General features: G+C 58.5%; 1 protein-coding gene across 5 annotated transcripts in view; it reads left to right on the forward strand.

Moving 5' to 3' along the window:
• MYT1 (myelin transcription factor 1) overlaps positions 1 to 19,477 on the forward strand; it is a 61,871-nt gene extending 42,394 nt beyond the window's left edge. For 3 of the 5 annotated variants that reach the window (XM_072801850.1, XM_072801852.1, XM_072801851.1), the window contains exons 12-23: positions 69 to 256; positions 977 to 1,246; positions 3,660 to 3,814; positions 4,716 to 4,778; positions 4,888 to 4,956; positions 9,383 to 9,445; positions 9,804 to 9,887; positions 12,893 to 13,114; positions 13,975 to 14,066; positions 14,697 to 14,800; positions 17,089 to 17,232; positions 17,545 to 19,477. In XM_072801850.1, the coding sequence (XP_072657951.1) occupies positions 69 to 256; positions 977 to 1,246; positions 3,660 to 3,814; positions 4,716 to 4,778; positions 4,888 to 4,956; positions 9,383 to 9,445; positions 9,804 to 9,887; positions 12,893 to 13,114; positions 13,975 to 14,066; positions 14,697 to 14,800; positions 17,089 to 17,232; positions 17,545 to 17,685 (1,595 nt within the window). In that variant the 3' untranslated portion in view covers positions 17,686 to 19,477. The remainder of the gene's footprint in view (positions 1 to 68; positions 257 to 976; positions 1,247 to 3,659; positions 3,815 to 4,715; positions 4,779 to 4,887; positions 4,957 to 9,382; positions 9,446 to 9,803; positions 9,888 to 12,892; positions 13,115 to 13,974; positions 14,067 to 14,696; positions 14,801 to 17,088; positions 17,233 to 17,544) is intronic. The other 2 variants (XM_072801853.1, XM_072801854.1) reach the window with 2 other exon arrangements.
• The last annotated feature ends 3,530 nt before the right edge of the window (positions 19,478 to 23,007 follow it).

Here is a 23,007-nt window from a genome sequence, read left to right on the forward strand (position 1 = left end):
GCCACTGGGTCTGTTGGCCACCTCCCATTCAAGTTGCATATCCGCCTGGTGTTGTTCCCTTTTTGCAGCCAAACCTTTCCCAAAGGCCTCTTCCCCCAGGCACAGCCCGTGCACTTCATCCTCTTCTGCAGGCTTTGACTACGCGCACGATGCCGAGGCCGCGCACATGGCCGCCACAGCCATCCTGAACCTCTCCACGCGCTGCTGGGAAATGCCTGAGAACCTCAGCACGAAGCCACAGGACCTGCCCAGCAAGGTTGGTGTGTCCCTGCAAGGAACCCCTCCGAGGTGGAGACGGGCTGGGGAGATTCCCAGTCAGGCCCACATGCCCCCACAGGAAAGTGCTTAGGGACACCCGGGTCCTCTTGATAGTGATCATCTCCGCTCCGAGAGCTGTGTGCTGTGGAGCACCAAGTGCCTGTGCACAGGCACCTTCCCTCCTGTTCCCTGGAGCCAGAGGGTCGTGCACACATGTGACCTTGTGTCCCTGTTAGAGGGTCACGCTCACACGTTCCCGTAAGTTCCCCTAAGTCTGAGGGTCACATACACACGTTCCCGTAAGTTCCCCTGAGTCTGAGGGTCACGCACACACGTTCCCGTAAGTTCCCCTAAGTCTGAGGGTCACATACACACGTTCCCGTATGTTCCCCTGAGTCTGAGGGTCACACACACACGTGTCCTTGTGTTCCCCTGAGTCTGTGGGTCGAGCACATGTCCCGTGTGATCACGGTCACTGCCTCTCAAGGGTCTGCTTTTGTGAGGTTGGCAAGACCCGCGAGAGGGTGGAGGTTCCTCCTCATGAATTTCGGGAAGTGGCAAGTCCAGATCCTTGCTTCTCAGAGCTCTCCTCTTCTTGTTTGGCTCTGCTTCCTTCCAAGGGAGACCGTTTCGGGCCTTCTGTAATGCTGATTTAGTACTGGAAGGCACACGTGAAGGGGTGAAATCACTCGCATGGATTTCACCCTCACAATTGCAGGCTGCGGACATAGAGGTGGATGAAAACGGAACCCTGGACTTGAGCATGCATAAACACCGCAAACGAGAAAGCGCTTTCCCCAGCAGCAGCAGCAGCAGCAGCAGCCCTGGCGTCAAGTCGCCCGAGGCCTCCCAGCGCCAGAGCAGCACCAGCGCCCCCAGCAGCTCCATGACCTCGCCCCAGTCCAGCCAGGCTTCCCGCCAGGATGAGTGGGATCGACCTCTGGACTATACCAAGCCCAGTCGCCAACGTGAAGAGGAACCCGAGGAGGTGGGTGTGGGGCCGGGGGCTGCTGTAGAAAGTACTCGCGTCTCCAGGAAGAACTTCCGGGGTCCTGTCCCTAGCCACACGGGGCCTCGCCGCCGCTAGGAAGCTAGGACCCGGCCTGCCCTCTTGGAGGATCTCCCACCTCTGGGCCATGCTGTGGTCTTGTCCCAACCGGGAGAGAGGTGGTCTCCTCACCTCGACGGGTGCACGCTCGGCACCACCGTGGGCCCTTGGAAAGCCTGGAGAGGAGGAGGGCTTCTTTCACATCCCAGGGGAGATACTTGGGAATGGCTCCCAATTCCTTGGTTTTGTGGCCTCCCCCCAACCTGCTGTGCAGATAGGGACACCCTGAGTTCTGGCAGCAGGCCCTCCTCACCATCCGCAGGACACCCTGGCCACCTGGCTCCTTGGACAGAGGCAGGGGGAATCTCCAGGGCTCGGGAGCCGCCGTGCTGGGCAGTGGCCTGGGTCCCAAGACCAGCGCCGCCTGGTGACGCGCAACAAGCCAGGCATCCGTGCTGGAGTCGCAGTCTAGGGACGGGGGACATCCCTTCCTAATCGTGTCCCTCTCTTGAGAGTGGAACTGATGGAAGGCTCTTCCCCAAAGAGGTGTGAGTCCTGAGTAGCAAAGCGCAGCTGTGGGAATGGCACAGACTCCAGGTAGCCACCCTGGAGTGGGCACCCAGGGCCACACTGGGGGCAGGCCTGCAGGTCCCCCCTTTCTCCCCGTCATCCCCGCCAGCACCCCCACCAACTCTTGAAGGGCAGGGGGCAGGCCCCGGGGAGGATTCCTGTCTGGGAGCCACTGCTCCTGCAGCTCAATCCTTCCTCTGTCCCCCAGGCTCCCTCTACACCACTCACAGGTGTCTCTGCTTCATGGAGGAGCAGACTGGGCCCCACGCTGGGGTCACTTGGCTCATTTATATGGCGGAGACTTGGTGTCAGACCCCAGAAGAGGGGCACCTGTCAGGTTCAGCCCTGAGGGGAGGGGGCTGGCCTGGGACATGCCCCTGGGGCTGTGTGGGTGGTCTTTCCGCCGGTCAGTGGGAGCCCAGGGTCAGGCCAGGTCGGGCCCTCCTATGTGGGGGCCACCGGGACAGTCTGCTCTTACTGTGTTCCGGTCCTGCCCTGGGTCAGAGCCCCCTTCCCGCTGTCTGCGGCCCCTCCCTGGCCCTTTCCATGACCCCTGGCTCAGGCTGGCATCCCCGGCTGCCTTGTCCGTCTCCCTCTCCCTTCACACACCCTCTGAGCACCCCAGAACTCATGTCATCAGTCTCAGAGGCCCTGAGGTCCTTGCCCACCAAAGGCTGCCCCCAGCCCCACCCCACAGTCGCTCCACATCCTGGAGCCTCAGCTCACTCCCAGACCCTTCCGCTCCTCCAGCCCCCTCTGGGCACGGGTGGGTCAGCTCAGACATGCTCCTGCCTCAGGCCTGCCTGGTCCCTCGACCACGGCCCTGGACTCCTGACTCAGACTCTCCAGCTCTGCGTGATCCATCCCGTGTGAGGCTGAGCCCCTGCCCTCAGCCTCACCTCCCGCCCCAGCTCTGGCGGCTGCCAGGACGGTGTCCGGGGCCTCTGGGATGCGTTCCCTCTCTGGGAAGCTGCCATCTGACCTGAAGACCCCGCTGAAGCCCATGTTGCTCAGGGGAACGAGCTACGTCCCCTGCGCCTTGGCCAGTAGTAGCGTCAGCGGCAGCCGGAGCGACGCCCGTGGCGTTGACAGGATTCCTGTGGGTCCTGAGAGCCCTCACCCCGCTGGGCTCTGTGCTTTGCCTTCCCAGAGAGCCTGAAAGGGGCTGCGATGACCTTAAGCTGGAAAGCGCACCGTCTGGGCCCCGAGGGGCTGGACACGCCCACGCCCACGGCAGGGGTTGGACTGGCATGTGGCTCAGCTGCCTCTGCTCCAGACCCACCTGCGGGTGCTGAGCTGCTGGGCCTTTGGGGGAACTGGGCTCCCCTCCACGGAGGGGACCGTCCCCGGGGCCCTGCTGTCTGGGGGCTGCCGATCCTCTCCCGACCTAGAACCGCAGCTTAGGAACTGCGTGCCTGGTCGGCGCGTGTCCCCGCTCGCGTTGTGCTCTCCCTGCCGTAGCTGCTCCACGAACAGCGGGCACTGGAGGGGCTGCACTTCGTGTGGCTTCCTGTGTGTAGGAGGTGGCCCCGGGGCGTCGGTGGAGGTGACCTGCACGCCCGGGGCCACGGGAGGCAGCGGCCTGGCCTCCTCCACCTGGGCCGAGGTCGGGGAGCACGCTAGCCCCGCGGGGGTGCTGTTCTCCTCCGTTTTCCCGGAGGCAGGACACTCCAGAAACCACCTCTGTGAACCCTGCTCTCAAGGGTCCCTCTCCCTCAGCCCCGGGTCGGGCACCCGGCCCCCCGCCAGCCGGTTAAAACGTCTCCCTGCTGGTTTTTTGCAGTCAGAGCCAGCAGCCCATTCTTTTGCTTCTTCTGAAGCAGATGACCAGGAAGTGTCGGAAGAGAGTTTTGAGGAGCGGAAGTACCCCGGGGAAGTTACCCTGACCAACTTTAAGATGAAGTTCCTCTCCAAGGACATAAAGAAGGAGCTGCTCACGTAAGTCCCCGCCGGGCCAGGAGAACCCTGGAGTCCGCCCGCTCTGAGCCTGGGGGCCGGGCCTGCTCCGTCCTGGGCCCTGTCCCCCCAGCCTGGCTCTGCCCCTTCTCCCGGCCGCACCGCTTGCCGGGCAGACGTCGGACGTCCTGTACCACAACCCCCTTGAGCCAGGCGACGGCTGACAGGGTTTGCGCCCGGAATCTGACCCAAGCTCCCGCTGCTCAGGGAGCGAGGGAAGCCCCTGCCCAGGCCCACGGGCGGGGTGGGCGCGGAGGGCAGCCGGCCTCTCCTAGCCTCAGCTCCGCCGTGGCTTTCAGAGCCCAGGCCTGACGGGTGCTCTGCTGGGACTCCATGCCCTCGACCCTGGCCCACCGGGCGGCAGGGTGGGCAAGCCGCTGGTGGCCGCGACTGGTCCCCGGGATGGAGGCCACCCCCACTGAGAGCACGGCGCCCGGGACGGTGGGGGCTATCCCTGCAGCGGTGCCGCCGGGGCCCAGGCCTCGCCCCCGCTCGGTCGGCCCCCGGGGTTCCTGCCTCCTTGCCGTGGACCAGGCTAGCTCCGTCCCCTTGCTGGCTCTGCCTGGGCCGTGTCCCGGCCGCGTCCTCAGGTCGGGTCGTGCCGCCGTGCTCATGGGTACGCCCCGAGTGCGTGCAGGCGCGTGCGCTCCAGGGCCATCGCGGCTTCAAGCTGAGCCGTACTCTGACTCCTTTCTCCTCCTTGAGTCCAGTTGCGTGGGAGAAGCTCACAGTCGAGTGGCGAGGGCTGCTCTGCGCTCTGAGGCGTGGGGGCGGGTGGCCCTCGGCTCCGGGAGAGCCGGAGCCAGAGTCGGCGCCCTCCGGGGGGGCAGGCCTGGCAGGTGCGCCCCGCTCTGTGTTCTGACGCTCTTTTTCCTCCGTTCAGCTGCCCCACCCCCGGCTGTGACGGCAGCGGCCACATCACCGGGAACTATGCCTCTCACCGCAGGTTTGTCCCTGCTCGGGTCCAGCTGGCCTGGGTGCTGTGTGGTGGGTCTTCCCTGTCCTCCTCTGCTCCCCCTCTGGCTCACCCCAATGTCCCATCTCTTCTCTTTCAGCCTCTCTGGTTGCCCTCTTGCTGACAAGAGCCTCAGAAACCTCATGGCTGCCCATTCTGCTGACCTCAAGTATGTCTGCCCTCCTGGCCTACCATCTCTTGGGCACCCCTTGCTCTGCTCTCCTGCCGGGAAGCTCCAGCCCCATCGGCCTTCTCAGGGCTCCGGCCCCGGGCAGCCCCTGCCAGCAGGATGGGGCCGAGAGACAGGCCACGGGGGCCGACTTGCTTGCCTGGGGCTGCTGCCGCCTCTCTCTGCTCTGAGTGCCGCTGTCTGCCTGTCCCTTGCTGCCAGCCTCTGGGGACCGAGGGCCGGGGGGCCTCCGGGGGGCATCCGGGGGCAGGGCCTGCCGCCTCTGGCTCCCGATGGCCCGGCCCATCTCTCTCTCTCCCGAGGACCCGGCACAGGGTCTGGGCCTGCTGGCACCTCTGCCCTGGAGATGTGCGAGCGGCCCGCGCTGGCCTTGGCTTCTACGTCTTGCTGCGGCTCGGGGGCTTCGGGCTGTGGGGCTCTGGCTAGGGCACCTGGGTGCTGGCGGTGAATGAGGAAACTCTCTGCCCTTCCCTCCTCCTGTGCCCTCCGCTGCTGCGTCTGTCTGGTCCCTGCGGGTCCCCCCGGAGCTGCCTGCCCATGCTCATCCCTCTCTTTGCTGAGCACCCCTCTTTCTGCTGCTCCTCCCTGTCCCTAACACACGGCAGCCCAGGCTCTGTGGGCACCAATTACCCTGCTCAACAGCCCTGCTCAAATGTGACGCGAGCGCCCAGCAGTTTCCCAGGGTATCAGTGTCCTCTCGGGGCGAGATCTGGGGACTGCCATTGCCTTTGGGTTTTGCGCCTTCAGTTGAGCTGTGACATCGCCGCCGTGCAGTGCTGCCCTGGGCTCGGGAAGGAGGTCTTCCTCTTGTCATCTCAGGTCACTCCCCCTCTGGGGGTGTTCATCTCGAACCTTGGGCCTCCATATTGGACGCCCCGAATCTAGGCTCATTCCGTTCTGGGGCCAGACGGGAGCCGAGGTCCTGGAGCCTCTAAGAGGAGCAGCTGTTGCTGCCAAAGGCTCCCAAGGGGCCTGAGCTGATTTAGAAAGAGAGAAGAAAGCTCTAGATGCCTGGAGTCCCCCCATCCTGCCAGCGTCCTCCTTGTCACTCTGGGGAGGCTGCTTTGGTCCCGGCAGCCAGAGGCATGTCATTGCCTGTTGTCACCAAGGGGGCCTTCCGTCTGGGCGGCTTCACCGCCAGAAATGTCTTTCTAAGACTCGGCATTTTCTGTGGCTCAGCTGACCACGGCGATGCGCACGTTGACTCATCCCCTCGCTGTGTCCAGCTGCAGAAATCTAGTTGGGACCATCCGTCCTGCAGGCTCAGGACCCCTCCCCGCACCTCCTCTCCCTCTCCTTCCTCTCTTCTCTTAACGTCTTTCCCATGTTCCTTTTCCCTATTTCCTTTTCCAGTTCCACTTGCGTTTCCACTATGCTTAGTTTTCACGGTTTTCCAGTTTGAGGGCCTGAATGATTTTGGAGCTGCGTGAGTGACCAGACGCGTGCAGTGGGCCTTTCTTCCTGCAGAGCAGGTGCTCGGGCCCTGTTGGAACGACGCCGTGGGCCTGGCCTGGGCCTGGAAACGCGGCTGTCGGGAGGGTTAGTGCTCGTCTAGGACTAAGAACCTGTGAGGAACTTTAACCCAAGCTTGTTTAGAAATAGCAACAGAAAGCCTTCCTGTGTGAAAACCAGTCACTCATCAGCTTCAGCCAGACCTGGGAAGGTGCCCCGGCTGCTCCCAGGCTCCCCTCTGGCCCCAGAGGTCTTTTTGTGGGAGTCAGCTCCTGGTTCTCTCGGGCACAGCGTGGGCTTGTGCTGGATGCGGGCCGGGCTCCACCAGGTTCCTGGTGTGTGGATGCTTCGCTCTCCTTTCTCTCCTCCTGTCCAGTGGGCCTCTCGTACAGGCTGCTCCCAACCCACCTGTGGCAGCAATAGGTGACCTGTCCCCAGAGAGGAAAAGGCACCTACATCACTGCTTTGCAAATGAGACTCTTCCGGTGGCCTCCCTACCAACACCTGGCTGCAGTGACAGTCTCAGATGATGTGCTTTCTGTGTTTTAATTGAATCCCAAGGACATCTGCTCTTCCCTGCCAAGTGTCCAGTGTGGTTGGGCTGGTGACGCAGCTGCCTTGGGCCGCTCAGCCCACTCTGTGTGTGGGGAGTTGAGGTGCAGCCACACACCCTGCAAGGCTGTGATGGGGGCTCGACAGGGTTGGAGATGCCTCCCCACCACGGGACAGGGATGGCGGGATGGGGCTTGGAGGTGAGACCTGGTGCGTGCCCTCAAGCTGTCGTGTGTCCCTCAGACACAAGATTCCCCCTCTTGCCCAGACAATGCACTCAGAAGCAGATGGTGGGAGGGTTCCTGCCACTGACCTGTGGGTGCTCAGGGGCACGAGAGTGGTGGCCAGTGCCAGCGCCCAGCATGAACACCTGCTTCTCCAGCCACATGAACATCATCCTCTATGGGATACGACTTTTAGGAAAAGCCATTGATTGGGCCTTGGCAAGGAGTGCAGGTGGCCCCACCTGCCTGGAGAAGCTGTGCCTCAGTGGGCCCCGTGGGGATGCCAGTCCCACTTGTGCTGGGGCCTGGCAGGACCATCCCCGTGTGCATGCACTCCCTGCCAGCCTTATTCACAGGTGCCACTGGGGTTGCACCAGACTCCAACTTGCGCTCGTGGGCAGCGAGGCCCGAGGCCACTGTGGGGCCATACTGCCCTGACCACCACCTACAGTGGTGGGCCTGGGTTCTGGCACATTTGCCCAAAGCTGAGAAGCAGTGGAGCCACAGGCAGCCACCCGAGCAGCTGCAAACCCTGGAAGGAGAAGCACTACCCTTACTCTTTGCACTTGGCCTCCCAAGAGAGCATGAAGGGGCTGCTGCGGGGATGGGCCGTGAGAGTGCCTGCAGGGCACTTGGAGCTGGGGGGCAGGCATGCCCCTCCTGCCTGCGGGACCCGGTGTCTGCAGCAGGCTTGCCCCTGGGGCCTTGGATGATGCAGAGACACGAAGTGTCCTGGCAGGAGCCTTGCCCTGGTTGGGTTTGTTTGAAAGGGTGAAGCCCATGTAGATGGAGGCGGTGTGTGGTTTCTACCGGGTGGAGGTAAAATGCAAAAACCTCCTTGCCCTGAATGTATGTGGGTTGAAATGTGACCACACATTCCCAGAGCAGGAGCCGTCATAACCTCGTAGGGTATGAGTTACCCCCAAATCCAACGGGAGGGTGAATTGCCCGGTGGGCCTGCCGGCAGACCCAGGAGGCATCCCCATGTGTGGCTCACAGGATGGGGATCAAGAAGGTGGTCGAGAAAGACCACGGGACTGGAGAAGGAGCTGGAGGGATGGGCGTTGACGCCTCCAGGTTGCCAGGCCAGCTTTATGCTTCCTTGGATGAGAAACAGGCAGTGTTGGCCTGCTGAGCTCTGGGGGGCGGCCTGAAAGATGTGGGGAGTCCTTTGGCTGCGCCAGCTTCCTCAGCCTTGCTCCAAACGCCAGAGGCTGCATTTGCCAGGGGACGAGGATGCTGAGGAAGGGCCTTGGGCACAGAGAACTCTGTTGATTGTGTCCTGTTGTAGCTGATGTGAGTCCCCTTGACCTTCCCGGGGCCACTTTTCTATTGAGAAACAGCCTCAGCTTCCACGGTTTCTTCTCTGTGAGAGGATGAAACCAGAAATGGCAGATAAATATTCTGTGAGATTCCAGATGTGAGCCCCAAGGTCCTGCCGGGTTGCACAGGGACCCACCTGCACATTCACGCACACCTCCCCACTCTGACACCAGCAGGAACTCACTCTCTCTTCCACCACGGACGTTCAGGAAGAGTAATTTAAGAAAACCCATACTTGTATATCAAAGTGTAGTTTTTACCTTCTACATGATGTTTGTCAAACATTTTGGACGCATCAAGCGGGCTTCTGGGTTTTGTGTCTCCCATCATAACCCTTGGCCAGGGCCCACCACCCCTGAGGAGCCTCTGGTTGTGCGAATTGCACCTCTAGGTGCCCAGCGCTGTGGATGGTGTGTCCCAGGCGCTCAGTAATCGTCTGTTCATTCCCTCAGATGACGGACCCCTCCCAGGAAACAGCGCTCTTCCTCCTGGTCATGTCAGGGAAAATGAACCCGTCTTAGGTGTTAGGCTTGCCTTTCTGAATGCTGTTTAAAGGCCCATATGTGTTCTGGAACCTTCTAGTCCAGTCTAGAACCTTGTAGAAGGCCAAAAATGGGAGCCCATCATTCCTGCACTGGAGATGTGCTCTTGTCTTGGCTTCTTGGACCCTGTAGGGAGACCGGGTGGCAGAGTTCTGAAGGCCCAGTGTCATGGAAGCAGGCTGACCAGACGTGCACGCCTTTGAGAGATCAGTGCTAGGGGGGCCGGTGGGCCCGCATGGGGGCTGGGCACAGAGGGGCTCCTGTGGTCAGGGGCTTCACTGGCTCTGGTTCCAGCTCCACTGTCTTCCACAGGTGCCCCACGCCCGGCTGTGACGGCTCTGGCCATATAACGGGGAACTACGCCTCCCACAGAAGGTGAGCCTGCGGCACCCCGAGGTGCCCGGCCGGGCGGGGGAGGGCGGGCCTCTTGCGCAGATGAAGCTGCAGTGCTCCAAGTCAGACATTGATGTTGGGGCAGCTAGAGCCTCTTTCATGTCTATAATCTGATTGGTGTCCCCGATGCCCGATCAGGTCGCCTTCTGCAGCCAGAACCAGGGGCTCATGGCAACACCTGCCCCCGAGGCCCCTCTGCCCCCACTCTGCTCGACGACAGAAGCTCCTTGGGACGCCCTGGGCGCTGCTGATCACACAGCTGGAGGGAGGGCTGGGGCAGAAGTGGGTAAGAAGTGGTCATTCTGGGACAGCCGTGGCTTTTCTTCTTTTTCAAAACTAGCTTGTCAGGCTGCCCTCGTGCCAAGAAAAGTGGAGCCAGGGTGACACCCACAAAGGATGATAAAGAAGATCCTGAGCTGATGAAGTAAGTTGATGTCTTGCTGACTCCCTTGGGGGTTTGCAGAATTGGGATTTTCCTGTATGTTATAATTTTTAAAAAGCTCCTAGACTCCTATTTCGTTAATACAGCTGGTCCATGGCAATGCCCATTTTTACAGAGGTTCTCCTGCTGTGCACGTGGACACCTATGAAGCTGTGAGCCGTGTGTGTTGTATTGAGGTCACGCCTGGGCACTGGCTTCTGTCTGGGCTTCTCAGGTCTGGTGGTGTTTGATGGGGCCAGGAGAGGCCAAGAGCCCTGCTGCCCGTGCTCCTGGGGGGCCACCTGGTGTGGGCTCGGGCCTGGAGCAGCCCCACGGGAAACCTGCACAGCTGTGGTCTGACGGGGAAGGTCAGGTGCCAGAGTCGAGGAGCACAGGATGGTTAGAAAGATGGCCAGTCTGAATTGTGTGTGTCTGCACACTCACATATGTCTGCAGGGAGCTGATATGGAAAGAGGGAGCTCCAGAGCGTTGCCCTGAACTGGGACCTCGACACTGCTGTGGGGAGGGGGCCTTACGGGATCTAAGTCCTTGAGACCCACTCCCAACCATCTCTCGGGGGTGCCTAGTGTGTCATCAGGGGGATTGTGTGTGAATGCTGACCCTGTGAATGCCCCACTTGCTACTGGGAGTGCCCTGAGTCCCCCGCTTGCCCGTAGGGGCGAGGCTGGGCCACAGGGGGAAACAGAGTGAACCACCATTCAACTTTCCCAGGACTTTCAGAGCTGACAGTGGACAAAGCAGCAGGTCCCCTTGCCAGTTGAGGACTGGAAGGAACAGTTCTGGCTGCGTCGTGGTGCAGGCCTTGAGGCTGGCGTGGTCAGGGCCAGGTCCCCAGAAGGCAGGTCTGCTCTGATTGGTTGCCGTGGGTCAAGAATAGCTGGATGCTCACCCAGCAGAGGGGATCAATCTGGACCAAGGGTCTATAGCTCCTTGGAGCTCACCCCAGCTGCATGCAAACATCTGCTTGGTCACAGAAGAGAGGCCTGATGGGCCAGCATCACATCCTTCAAGGGGCCAGCTCCACCAGCTGTTTGGTGTAAAAAGGCTGTGGCTCATTTATTAAATTTTTACAATAAAACTATAATGAGTGCTAAATCAAAACCCAAAATATATGGATGTTGGTGTCATGGATGCAGCCCAATAAATGCGAGGACAGATGAAGAGTATTTATCCTTCTGAGAAGCCAGGAATTTGCCTGTGATTGTATAAATGCAAGCTGCTATGGATTTAGCAAGGATCCTGCTGCAGGGATACGATAAGTGAATTGTGCTGCATTTGCAAATGATTAAAATCAAGATCAGCACTTTTTAAGTTAACTGGGAAGAACGGTTTTCCTCCTCCTAGTGTGCTGTCAACTTTGCTTTTTAAAAAATAAGATTTTGCAGCCAAGTGGAGAATATGACTTAGAAGCAGGTCAGCATTTACAGGATGGATGAAGTTCCTACTGGCTCCACGGCAAGCCGGCGGGCAGGCGGAGAGGCGGGGGGCATTCAGTGCCTCCGTTTTATAGGGCCTCCTCCGCCCCCATAAACTTTCACTGTATTGATAATTGCCTGTCATCTTGAAACAAGTGCAGACCGCAGCAGAAGCTTTAATCGGTGCACCAGGTCCTGTTGCGTGACGGGATTTCGTGAGCACGTGCTAGCTGGGATGTGGAGGGCTGGTGGCAGAAGAGATCCCTTTTAGGACATCTTGTGTCCGCGCCGTTTGAGATTAAGTCACGTCAGCACATTGTGGTAAATCCCTTCGGCCAAAACTGAATAACTGGCCATAAAATCCATGGATGTTCCAGCGTGAGGGTCAGGAGCTGCTCAAGGCCCATCGCCTGTGCAGGGTGCCCCACCCCCACTGCTGTCCCCACCACCCCGGAGTCCGACAGAAGAGACGCGCCTCTGCCCTTGGGGTCACCGGCCCCACCACCCGCTTACCTGGGCTGTACGGAAGCGGCCTGATCTGGCGCCCCACACACACCTTAACGTGAGGTCACCTGACAGCTCTGACGATTCGGACCCTGGAGGGATATGGAAGGAAAGAGAAGCAGTGTTACTGTCCACATGTCTGAAATACCCAGTATGAATAAATTCCCAGGAATCAATCCTAATGAGAAGAAGAGTTAGGGTTTTGCAAAGAACACGAGTAAAATGAATTCAGATTTAACTGTGTGTTTTAACCACGAAGAGCTGCCTCTCATTTGGTCTTTTGATCTTGTGATGCTGGGTGCTCAGAGGTGCTTCCGAGTACCCGGCCCCGGCGTTCCCTGGGCACCCACAGCTGAGAGGTGCCCAGGTGTGAGGGGCAGACAGAGAGTGGAACCTCCCCGAGCTCCTTGCAGGACCTGCCGCCCTGTCTCCACTCCAGACTGATTGCCAGGATGACCTTGGGCCGGCTCAGTGGCCGTCCTACAAGTCTGAGGCCCACATGGAGGGATGAAGAAGAGAGGGGATGGGTATAAGAGGGGTCCAGGCCAAGGAGGATGGGAAGAGTCTGCATTGGCCACCCTGGACGTGCGGCTGGTGTGGGGGCCTCTCTGGGCGGGGAGGCCCTGTCTCCTCACCTGCTGGGGAGCAGCAGTGGCCCCAGCTGCCTCACACTGCCTGGCTCCGGGTGCCCTTGTGACCTTCTGTGACCCCAGGGCCCCCAGAGACTGTGCTTGGAGCAGTCTCCCAGGGAGTAGCCCCTGGGTGGTTTCACTCCTCGTCGTGGGGTGATGGAGAAGTGATGCGGCAGCAAGGTCCGGCTCTGTCTCCCAGGGACATAGCGGCTCCCGAGGGGAGGGGACAGACGGCAGCTGCTGACCTTCCTGCGGCGCAGGAGGCGCAAGGCTGAGGCGGGAGGCGCCGTGATCCCTGCTGCCCCCCTCGTGGTTGGGAAGGCTGCAGGTCTGCCCTGGGGCATCAGGAATCTCTGTGACAGCGGGCACGTCCGCGTCGGGGCTGCGGGTGTCTGCAGGCTTCAGTGCCCGTGCTCACCTCTGACCTCTGCGCCAGGTGCCCTGTTCCAGGCTGCGTGGGGCTCGGTCACATCAGCGGCAAATACGCCTCACACAGAAGCGCATCTGGCTGCCCACTGGCCGCTCGGAGGCAGAAAGAGGGCTCGCTTAACGGCTCACCCTTTTCCTGGAAATCGCTGAAGAATGAGGGGCCCACCTGTCCCACCCCGGGCTGTGACGGCTCCGGCCACGCCAACGGCAGCTTCCTCACCCACAGGAGGTAGGGGCCGCGCTGGTCAGGAAGGGCCGCGAGGGCTCTGCGGCAGCCGCTAGTTCTCCGGGGGAGAGGGGGCCCGGTCCAGGCAAGCCACAGACAACGGTGGGTCCCAGGTCCCGGTGTTTGCGACATGTGGCCCTGCAAGTGGCTGCTGTCGTGAGGCCCCCTCCACAGTGTAGTCCCTGCAGCAAGAGCCAGCGGAGCCCTGAGTGTGTTCTTGACACAGGCTGCAGGCTTCTCACGGAAAGCTTTGTCGTACCTCGTGCCCTGCCCCTCCCACCAGGGCGCTTGCTTGCCCCCGATACTTGGCCCAGGGCCGGGGGGCCCGTGGGCCCCCCGTTCTCCTCCTGAGGTGCAGGGAGTCACAACACAGCCCTTCAGAAACGTTCCTTGTCTTTCTTTTGTTCTGCCCTCGTCTCCACCTACAAGATTGATGAGCTAGTGATTCCACAAGCTTTTACTGAAAGGCCGCCACATACCAGGCTCAGGAGACAGAGCAGAGAATGAGAGTTGGTCTGGGCCTGGTGGCTGGGGCACAGACTATAAGCAAACACGTGAGGGAGGTACCTGGCATGGCCAAAGGGGCAGATGCTGTGGGGAGAGCAGTGAGGAAGGCCTGAGAACGAGCCTTTAGGGCAGTGTCCTGAGCTGGAAGGGCCTGGCTGCTGAGTAAGGGGGTGGACGGCTTGGGGGCCAGAGCCATCGAGTGGGAGGGCAAAAGGAGATGCATGAGAAAGTCCCAAACCAGGATCCTACCAGGCCGCAGGCCAGCAAGGATTGGCTTTTGCTGCGATGTATCATCGTGGATTGGCCCTGTGTGTGTGACCTTGAGCTGGTTTTTTGTGCATGACCTTTGCTTCCAGCTTATCTGGCTGTCCCAGAGCAACCTTTGCTGGAAAGAAGGGAAAAGTCTCAGGGGATGAGGTTCTCAGCACCAAGTTCAAGACAAGTGATGGTAAGGTGTCCCTCCTGCAGTTCCTCCAAGTGATCTCTGTGACCTGGGAGAGTGAGCTGTCCTGGTAGCAGGGGTGAGGGAGGCTGAGCCCCTCCTGGAGTGAGTCCTGGTGGAGACAGACCCCTGACCTGAGCCCACAGGTCTCCCAGCCTCAGCTCCAAACTCCTGGTTGCCTGGAGTCTGGCTCCTGGCCCTCACGTGCCACGCTGGCTCTAACCTGGGTATTGGTGCGTGTTGGCGTCAGAGAGCCCTGCTGGCAGCATCAGAAGCCATTCTCGGGGGTTGGTGGGGCTGTGAACTCAGTTTCAAGGAAGAGGGAAGCTGAGGAAATGCAGCATCACCTGGAAAGATTCCATCTTTACCTTAGTGATTAATCCCTGACAGAGAGATTTATACCTTTGTACCCATCACCCGGGGGCAGGAGGCAAACATAGACACATGGCTCCTAGTGTCTGAGGCTCACTTTTCCAGCATGACATGTGGGATATGAGCTGCCCACCATGCGAGGCCAGTTGCCTCTGCTTGGAAAGGGTCCCTAGTTGCATTTAGAAAACAGGCCTCCCCTGCACCCCTGCATGCAGGCCTAGGCGTAAAGCCAAGAGCCACAACCAAGGTTTCTCTCTGGAGCAGTGTTGGAGAACGATGAGGAGATCAAGCAGCTGAACCAGGAGATTCGCGACCTGAACGAGTCCAACTCTGAGATGGAGGCCGCCATGGTGCAGCTGCAGTCCCAGGTGGGTGGTGGTGTTCACCTGCCCCGCCCCCCCAGCCTCGGGGGTCCTCGTCCTCAGCCTCCTCTTCTGGGAGGCGGGAGAGCTGAGCTCCTTGTCAAGGGGCTGTCAGGCTGAGCTGATGGCTGCAGCTCTCGGGGACGCTCGGAACAGGTCACACCTGCCAGCTTGGGTAGTACTTCTGGCAGTGGGGGTCCTGAGGGGCTCACGCCGGGGCCCTGGCAGGCTTTCCTGCTAGCCCTGTCAGTAGGAGCAGCCCCACAGGGCAGGTTCTGAGGGCCTGGCCGGAGCCTGATTCAACCTCAGTGCTGCTGTAGAGCAGCCTGGTGGCCGGGCAAACCTGTGAGCAGTCTGTACCTTGAGGTCCTCACTGGTTAGAACGGGGCTGGTAATAGGAAGCAACTCCATGACATTGTTGCAGGATGAATGCATTTCTTTTTTTTTTTTTTTTTAAGATTTTATTTATTTATTCATGAGAGACAGAGAGAGAGAGAGAGAGACAGAGAGAGAAGGAGAAGCAGGCTCCCTGCGGGGAGCCCAATGTGGGACTCAATCCCGGGACCCCGGGGTCACGGCCTGGGCTGAAGGTAGATGCTCAACCGCTGAGCCACCCAGGCGTCCCTGATAAATGCATTTCTATGAAAAAGTGACCCAGAAAGAGCCACTCGCCATGGGATAGGGTTACGAATTACTTTAAGTGTTTGTGTCGTATCTCTCTGATTTCCCCCAAAATGAACATTTGTCATCAGAAAAAAAGAAATACAGTGAAGGTCTTATTTTGAAAAGAAGCGCTGTCCTGAGCTAGAGCCAGAGCAGAGCTGGGGGCACAGCTCTAGGGGCCAGAGCAGAGCTGGGGGCACAGAAGGAATGACCACACATAGCTGCGTCCCTTAGGGCTGGAGGGACAGAGAGGGTAAAGGAGGTGACCAGGCCTGCAGGATCTGAGGGCGGAAAGCACAGATGGGAAGGTGGTGAGGCCCCTTCCCAGAGGCTGCAGAGTGACATGTGGGAGCCCCACGTGCCTTGTTATGCTGTTCCTTCCTCCATTGGCCAAGAAGATTTTATGCTGACCTCCCGTGCTCTGGAAGCCGGTATAAAAATAACATCAGCCCGTAGGGATCAGGAAGGATTTTCATTCTGCCTCGCAGCAGCTTCCCCAGGTTCACGGGCAGTGGAAGCAGAGGAGTGTTGGGCACCTCAGGGTGCCGAGACACATCACTGTGTGACTGCCACCCTGTCTCTCCCTTCCCAAAGTAACCTTGGGGCAACACCTCTGATTTTTTTTTTTCCTGATTTCCACCTTTTTATTTACTAGCATCCTCTTGGACTGTCTCAGACCCTCCTCTAGAGGGAGTTTTGGGTCCTGTGCTCTGCAGAAAGGCTCCGCAAGAGTACGCAAGCCCCTAACTCCCACTCAAACTGTTTTAAGCCAAAGACTTCTTACCAAGTGAAGAAGTGCAATGCTTCCCAGCCACGTGGTTGGAGGAAAGCACTCTTTCCCATCCACCGCCTCCTCACCTTTCTGCACCTAGGGCATGGTTCAGCGTGCCACGCACATTGTGTGACTTGCCTCTGCCTCCAGCCTCCCCTGAGATGCGGTCAGATTGGGGCAGGGCCTCCCAAGCATGTCTTCTCCACACCAAGCCCCAGGGCAGGCTTCCCACCTGCCCCATGCTGGCTGCAAACCTCTGCGTAGTGTTGCTCTGACCCTGAGACTCACCTGCCTGCTGCCCCGAGCCGCTCAGGGCAGGCAGCACTGCCTGTGACCGTCAGCCCTGCTGTCGCTGTCACTGTCGCTGTCGGGATGTGCTGGGGGAGTCACCGGCCGGCTCCGCTCAGCTACGAGCTACAGAGGGAGAGGCAGTTGCTGGCTCTGCTTTGCCTTCCACAATTTTATTAGGGCACTTTGTTGGTCTTGCTGGTGCAGGGAAAACCCAAAGGTGGCCAGACACCCCACAAAGTGGATGCAGTGTTCCTACTACAGACAAGGACGATAAAATGTGGCAAACTTAAGTACACAGCTAGCAGTGGGCAAGGATTGGAGCCCCGGGCGCTTTCAGTCTGGGTGCCTTCCTGACCCGGCAGGGACAGTCATGGCCCCACACAGCCCCTGGCCCTGTCACTGCATACCCTCCTCCATCCAGGGGCCAGGGTCCCTGCCTGACAGAAGCCACAGAAATCCCAGAGAAACATGAGATGTGGCACAGTTAGCATGCCGGGTGTGTCCCAGGAGGATGTGAGGGATGTGGTCCATGGGAGGAGGAGGCATTTCCCATCTCGGTCTGGTGCAGATCTCCTCCATGGAGAAAAGCCTGAAGAATATCGAGGAGGAGAACAAGCTCATCGAGGAGCAGAATGAAGCCCTGTTTCTGGAGCTGTCGGGCCTCAGCCAAGCCCTCATCCAAAGTCTCGCCAACATCCGCCTTCCGCACATGGTAAGCAGTATGGGGCCCTGCGGGCAAGCCCCAGAGCTGGTGGCTGACCCCTAGGACTCTGGGGAGGGTGCTATGCCTGGCAGGCTGTTGGCCGTGGTGGTTCTGGCTCCCCTGAACAGCTTAGGAGTCCACAGCATGGCACTCATGGTTTTTTGGCCCAGCGATGCCAGCGTTGCCCCTGGTGGGTGTGGGCTTGTGTCAGGTGGCACAGGAAGAGATGGGCTTAATGTTCATCCGTAGATTTCTGTGGCTTCTGAAAATCATGGGACCCATTGCACGGATGGGCCTTGCTCACCTGCTTCTGTTCTCCAGGAGCCAATATGTGAGCAGAACTTCGATGCCTACGTGAGCACCCTCACCGACATGTACTCCAACCAGGAGTGCTACCAGAACCCCGAGAACAAGGACCTCCTGGAGAGCATCAAACGGGCTGTGAGGGGCATCCAGGTCTAGACCTCGTCACCCCCGAAGCCACCCCACCAACCGGGACATCTGGGGCACCCCAACGTGACTCCAGTGTTTACCTCCCTCGCCCTGCCCCCGCAGCGGAGATTCCCGACTCACAGTGACTTCTGGTTGGCAGCCCAGGGCAGCCTCAGGTGGGCTTATCCAAAGGGGTGCCTGGAAATCAGTGTCTTTCCCATTGTGCTTGCCAGGCTGGAGGCCTCGACCTCCCCACACGAGCGCAGGGCAAGGCAGGAAGTATTACAAAGTGATTTATTTTTGTTTTTTGAAAGAAATCTGAAGAGCAGCTCAAAGTCTCCAGTGGAAGCTCATGGACAAGGTTCTCAGGGAAGTTTTGGAGTTTGCAACCACAGTATTCCTTTGTCTGTCGAGGCTGGGAGGGTAGCCGTGGGCACGGGGCGGGTGGTGCGTGTGACAGTGTCAGCCTGGAGCACCTGCCCCAGGGTGCGCGTCTGCTCAGTGAGGTCAATGTGGCAAGTGTGTTTTCTGTTTTCATTTAATTCAGTTTTGTCTTAAGGATGGAGCAAAGCACCGTTCCAGAGGGTTAGAAATAGACCTGAAGCCCACGGCCAACTTGAGGACTCTAACCTGGGCTGCCCCTGGAAGTTCCACATTAGTGCACCTCACACATCTAGGGGTAGCTGGCACCCCAAGCCTGCAGAGACTTGTACAGCTTGGGGTCACGCCCCCTCTTCGGGGCTGCGGCCGTCAGATCCAGGTCTGGGTCAGGGCCAGGGTCTCTGGCTCTCTGCGTCCACCCCTGCCCATGACCCGTTACTGCCACATTACCCGGGTCACGGCCGAGCTTGACTGAGGTGGCGATGGTGTCAGCAAGGTCAGGGGATAAATTCCTAATTCGGAGACCACCAAGATTCACTTCTTTTTAGATCCATTCAAGATACGAAAAAAGAAATTTTAATAGAAAGTGTTAAACACAATGTTCCTAACATGTAAATAGAGTCCAAATCGATTGTGACTACAATTCCAAGTTAGTATTTAAACGTAGAGAAATTGCACTTCCTGAAAGAGATAAAAGAGTAGTTAGTTTAATTATTCTGTAAATTATTTAATTTTGTCAAGATGTAAGTATTTATATTCACAACCTCTTATGTTAACATTTGCTATTTATTTAACATTTTTATTTATTAATTTTGTACTATTTCAGCTAGACCCCACACCAGGACACCATGAGAGGTAAATCAATGAAATCAAAGCAAAATTAACTATTGGACTATGAGATAGGCCACAAAAAAAAAAAAAAAATCTTGCTGTGACTTCTATATGTAGAAGTCTTCTTATAATTTTGATGCAACCAAGTTATTTTTTATATATTTTGTTATTTATTCTTTTAATAATGGAATTTTTAAAAAAGTATTTTGTAACTGAGGACTTTTGATAATTTAGGGATATTTTTCCCTTGGTCCAATGGAAAGAAAGACTTTTTGGTTTTCTTTACCCCTTTGGTTCCTTTTGTTTCAGGCACGGACAACAGCAAATGGAATTCTGTATTTATTATTTATTTAAGTGTAGCGCAGATGTGTGTGCTCTGGCGTGTTTCTCGTGTTGCGTCTGTGTGCTGGTTCTTGATGGCTGAGTCACGCTGCTGTGAAGGAGTGCTAGCCACAGGCGGCACCGAGCAGTCCCCACTCACAGGCTCCCTGTTCCTCTGACAGCTCCGATACTGTGATCCCCTTCCTCAGGAAACGCGTGGAACCCACAGCACAGCACTTCTCGGTGTGTTTGCAGGGTGATTTCCTAATAAAAGTCCACTCTGACTGTGCACGGGAGCGTGTGTGCTGTGGCGACGGTCTCTGTCCCTGGGAGCCCCAACCCGTCACCTTCTGGGGGAGTGGTGGGTGGGTGGACCCTTCTACCTGGGCCTCTTCTTGATACCCCATGTGGAACCAACATCTTTCCCCCGAAGTGTGGTTCTAGGGGGTCTAAGTCCCAGTGCCCTGTCCCTGCCCACATAATGGGCATGTGCAATGCACAACTTTCTCTTGGGCTCAGAGAGAAGTCTTCCTGTTGGCAGGGGAGGGGGTGGGGGTGGGGCTGAGGGTGGGATGGGGGTTGCCACAGGCCATCTCTTCTGGCCACAAGGAGGAAGCCATCTCCAGTATGAGAGAGCTTAGACATTCCGGAAGGAGGCAGAGCTGAGAATTGGAGAGATTAAGGTTGGAGGTGGAAGGAAGAAGGTGAGAGAACGCTCATCTTTTCATCTCTTCAGAACTCCTGGATCCAGCCATACCTAAAGGTTGTCCACCCTTGCACTTCCTAGTTCTACAGGGCAATGAACTCCCCCTCCCTCCCTCCTCCTCTTCCTCCTTCCTTATGACTTAAGCTCTCAGGCTTGGTGTTTTGGCCTTGCAGTGGCACCTCACTATGTTCACACTTTAGGGTCAGGTGGAGCTCTAGCTCTCCCAGGGTGAGACTTAGGTTTTGGACATTCAACCTGAACTGTCAACCTTTGGACCTTCCTGGGAATCTGACCCTAAGGTCAACCTGGAGCTTCCATCTGACATGACAAAGGAAAGTTCTTAGAAATTCTTTTTTATTTTTATTTTTTTAAAGATTGTATTTATTTATTCATGAGAGACACCAGAGAGGGAGAGACACAGGCAGAGGGAGAAGCAGGCTCCCCTGCAGGGAGCCTGATGGGGGACTCGATCCCAGGACTGGGATCACACCCTGAGCCAAAAGCAGATGCCCAACCGCTGAGCCACTGGCATCCCAGTTCTCAGAAATTCTGATCCTTGTTTCCAAACCCTATCTGAGTGAGACGGGGTCCAGGACTCCTGGGGGCATTTGGTGTGTTTGGAGGGCAGCTGACCCTTGGGAGAGGGGCCTATGGGCCCTCACTGCACCCCAGATCACCTCCCCACCCCTGCTGCCCACCGCCTTTGCCTTTCTTTCCTCTCAGTGTCTACAGTATCAGACCTCTAAAGCCTGGCTTCTTCTCTTCTGGCAATTTCTATGGCTCCCTCCTCCCCTGCTGCCCTGGGCCCCCTTCTCATCCGGCTGTGGCCACCTGGCCTCTCCTGTAGCCCCTTCCTGGTTTCTGCCCCACCCTGCGCCTGCTCCTGTGGGTGCTGTCCCCTGTGTGCTCCTCAGGCTGCACCAGTCCACATCCTGGCCTCTCTCCTTCCCTAAATCAACTTCCCGACAGCACATGTCTGCCATGTGCAGAGGACTCCCACACTGTTTCCCAGGCCTGCTTTTCCCAGTTCTAGAACTTTCCGGGACTCCACCTGGATATTCCACAGGCCATAGGACATGTACCCAGTTGGCCATAATAGCCCACTGGCTGTTCCCAGCCTAACCCTCCCTGGGCTCAGCAAGATACCAACCCTCACCCAGCCGAAGAGATCATGGCTACACGCAAGCTACCAAGAGGGGCCACAGTGCTCGTGCTGTCACATGGGTGTGAATGTTCCCATGAACACCAATCTGGTCACGTTTGCCACCCAGACGGGGCCACCCATGGCAACTGTCCTAATGAGGACGGTGTATGGCTTGAGGAAAGACAGGCAGTTATTTGGGTTTCATGTCTAGCTGTGCAGGGATGCATGTATCATGGCCCCAGCCATGCCCTGCCTTCCGTAGGGGACAGTGGACACCGTGACTCCTGAACTCCAAGGAGCTCCTCCCACCAACTGAGAGGTCTGCCCGCTGGTCCTGGCTCCTGAGGGTTGGCCACAGCCCCAGCAGCTCCTTGAGCCAGTATAGGTCATAGGGGCACACCCGGAGCCCCACAGAATTAGAGGGACCGGTACAGTCTCAGCCCTGTGGGGCCATCCCCGAGCCTGCCACTTCCAGGATGCGGGGCTGAGGGGCAGGGGAGCAGGGAAGCCCACAGAGCAACACTGCTTCCCGCATGGGATCCGGGGAGTGGATGCTGAGGCAAGTACAGCTCCTCCCCAGCATCCTGCCAGCCAACACCCCCTCACTGGACCCCCCATCTCTGCTCACAGGGTACCTTCTGCCAAATTGGACACGTGTCTGCCCCTGTCTTTCACACACTGTCAAAAATGTTTTCCTCGTGTTTCATTCTGTCGTGGGTCTCTCTGTAGAAGTTGTCAAAACAGCAAAGGGGAAACCTGGTGCTGTTTAGGACTAAAGCCGGCAAGGAGTCCGCCCAGGCCCACCTGCTGTGCTGTGAAGACCCCGCAGAAGCGCTCTAAGTCCCACCTGCTGCCCCCCTGCTCTGCCCCCCCGCCCCCCTGCTGCCCGGGCCCTGAGCAGAGGATCTGAGACCCCAGGCGGCACAGCCTGTGACCACGTCCCTGCAGGGCCCTCTCCTCACCCCCTCGGCTGTGCTGGGCTCCCTGGCTCAGGCGCTGTCACTGAGCTGGCCTCCGTGGGCACCAGTGGGGCTTGGCCGCCGCCCCGCCCCAGACTCCGGAAGGCGGTTTCTTCCCACGCACACATTTTAGTCCGTAGGAAGGACTAGGAGGCTCTCGTACTGGGACTGCGGCCTCCCGAACGTTCCTGATGGCTCCCTGGCCATCACACACTTGTACCCCCCTGGAGGGCCTCCCTACCCTCCTGCTGTTCCCAGAGGGTGTGACAAGCCCAGGCCTCTGGTTTCTGCCAAGCTCAGTCTGGGATCACTGGGAGACACCCTCGGGCACATTTCCTTCCTGTAGTGCTGAATCTGTGGGACCTTTCTGGAGTTTGGGGCCCCTTGACATTGTCTGGAAAATTATGTGTGCCCGTGTGGTGGGCAGGAGGATCTTTCTGGACCCACAGCCCTTCCACGTTCTTGAGCAGGGGGAGACTTCCCAAAGTGTCCTGTGAACACGACACTCATAATGGCCACAGGCTAGGGACCACTGGCTGCCCCGACTAGCCCTGAGAGGTGGCCTCCCTGTACTGCAGTTCCCTTGGCAGTACGAAGAAGCGAGACGCGCACTACCACTGTGGGCATCAGGTTGTTCTGAAACCGCTGAACCCCCAGATGCCCCGATTCGCCGGCAGCTCAGGGTCCCTGGAGGGCTGCCTCCGAGGCATCCGTGGGGGGTGGCTTTGATGACGGTGGTTTGCTTCCGGCCTCTAGGCTCACTCCACGCCCACAGAACCCTGCCCTAGACACCACTCACTCCCTGTCAACCACGGGGGAGGTGCCACGGGGCGGCTTGCAGCAGTGTCAAGGCGCCCTCGTGTGGCCGGTGCTACGGAGGGAGGGCCGACGGGTCAGTACTGGTGACCTTTAGACGTTGTTCAAGCACTTACACCCTTTAAATGCCAGGCCACAGAGAGCCCCTGTGCTGTTCTGGCCAAGTTTGAGGGTCAGAAGTGGTGTGGCCTAAG

This window comes from Canis lupus, chromosome 26, assembly GCF_048164855.1.
Source record: "Canis lupus baileyi chromosome 26, mCanLup2.hap1, whole genome shotgun sequence".
Lineage (NCBI taxonomy): Eukaryota > Metazoa > Chordata > Mammalia > Carnivora > Canidae > Canis > Canis lupus.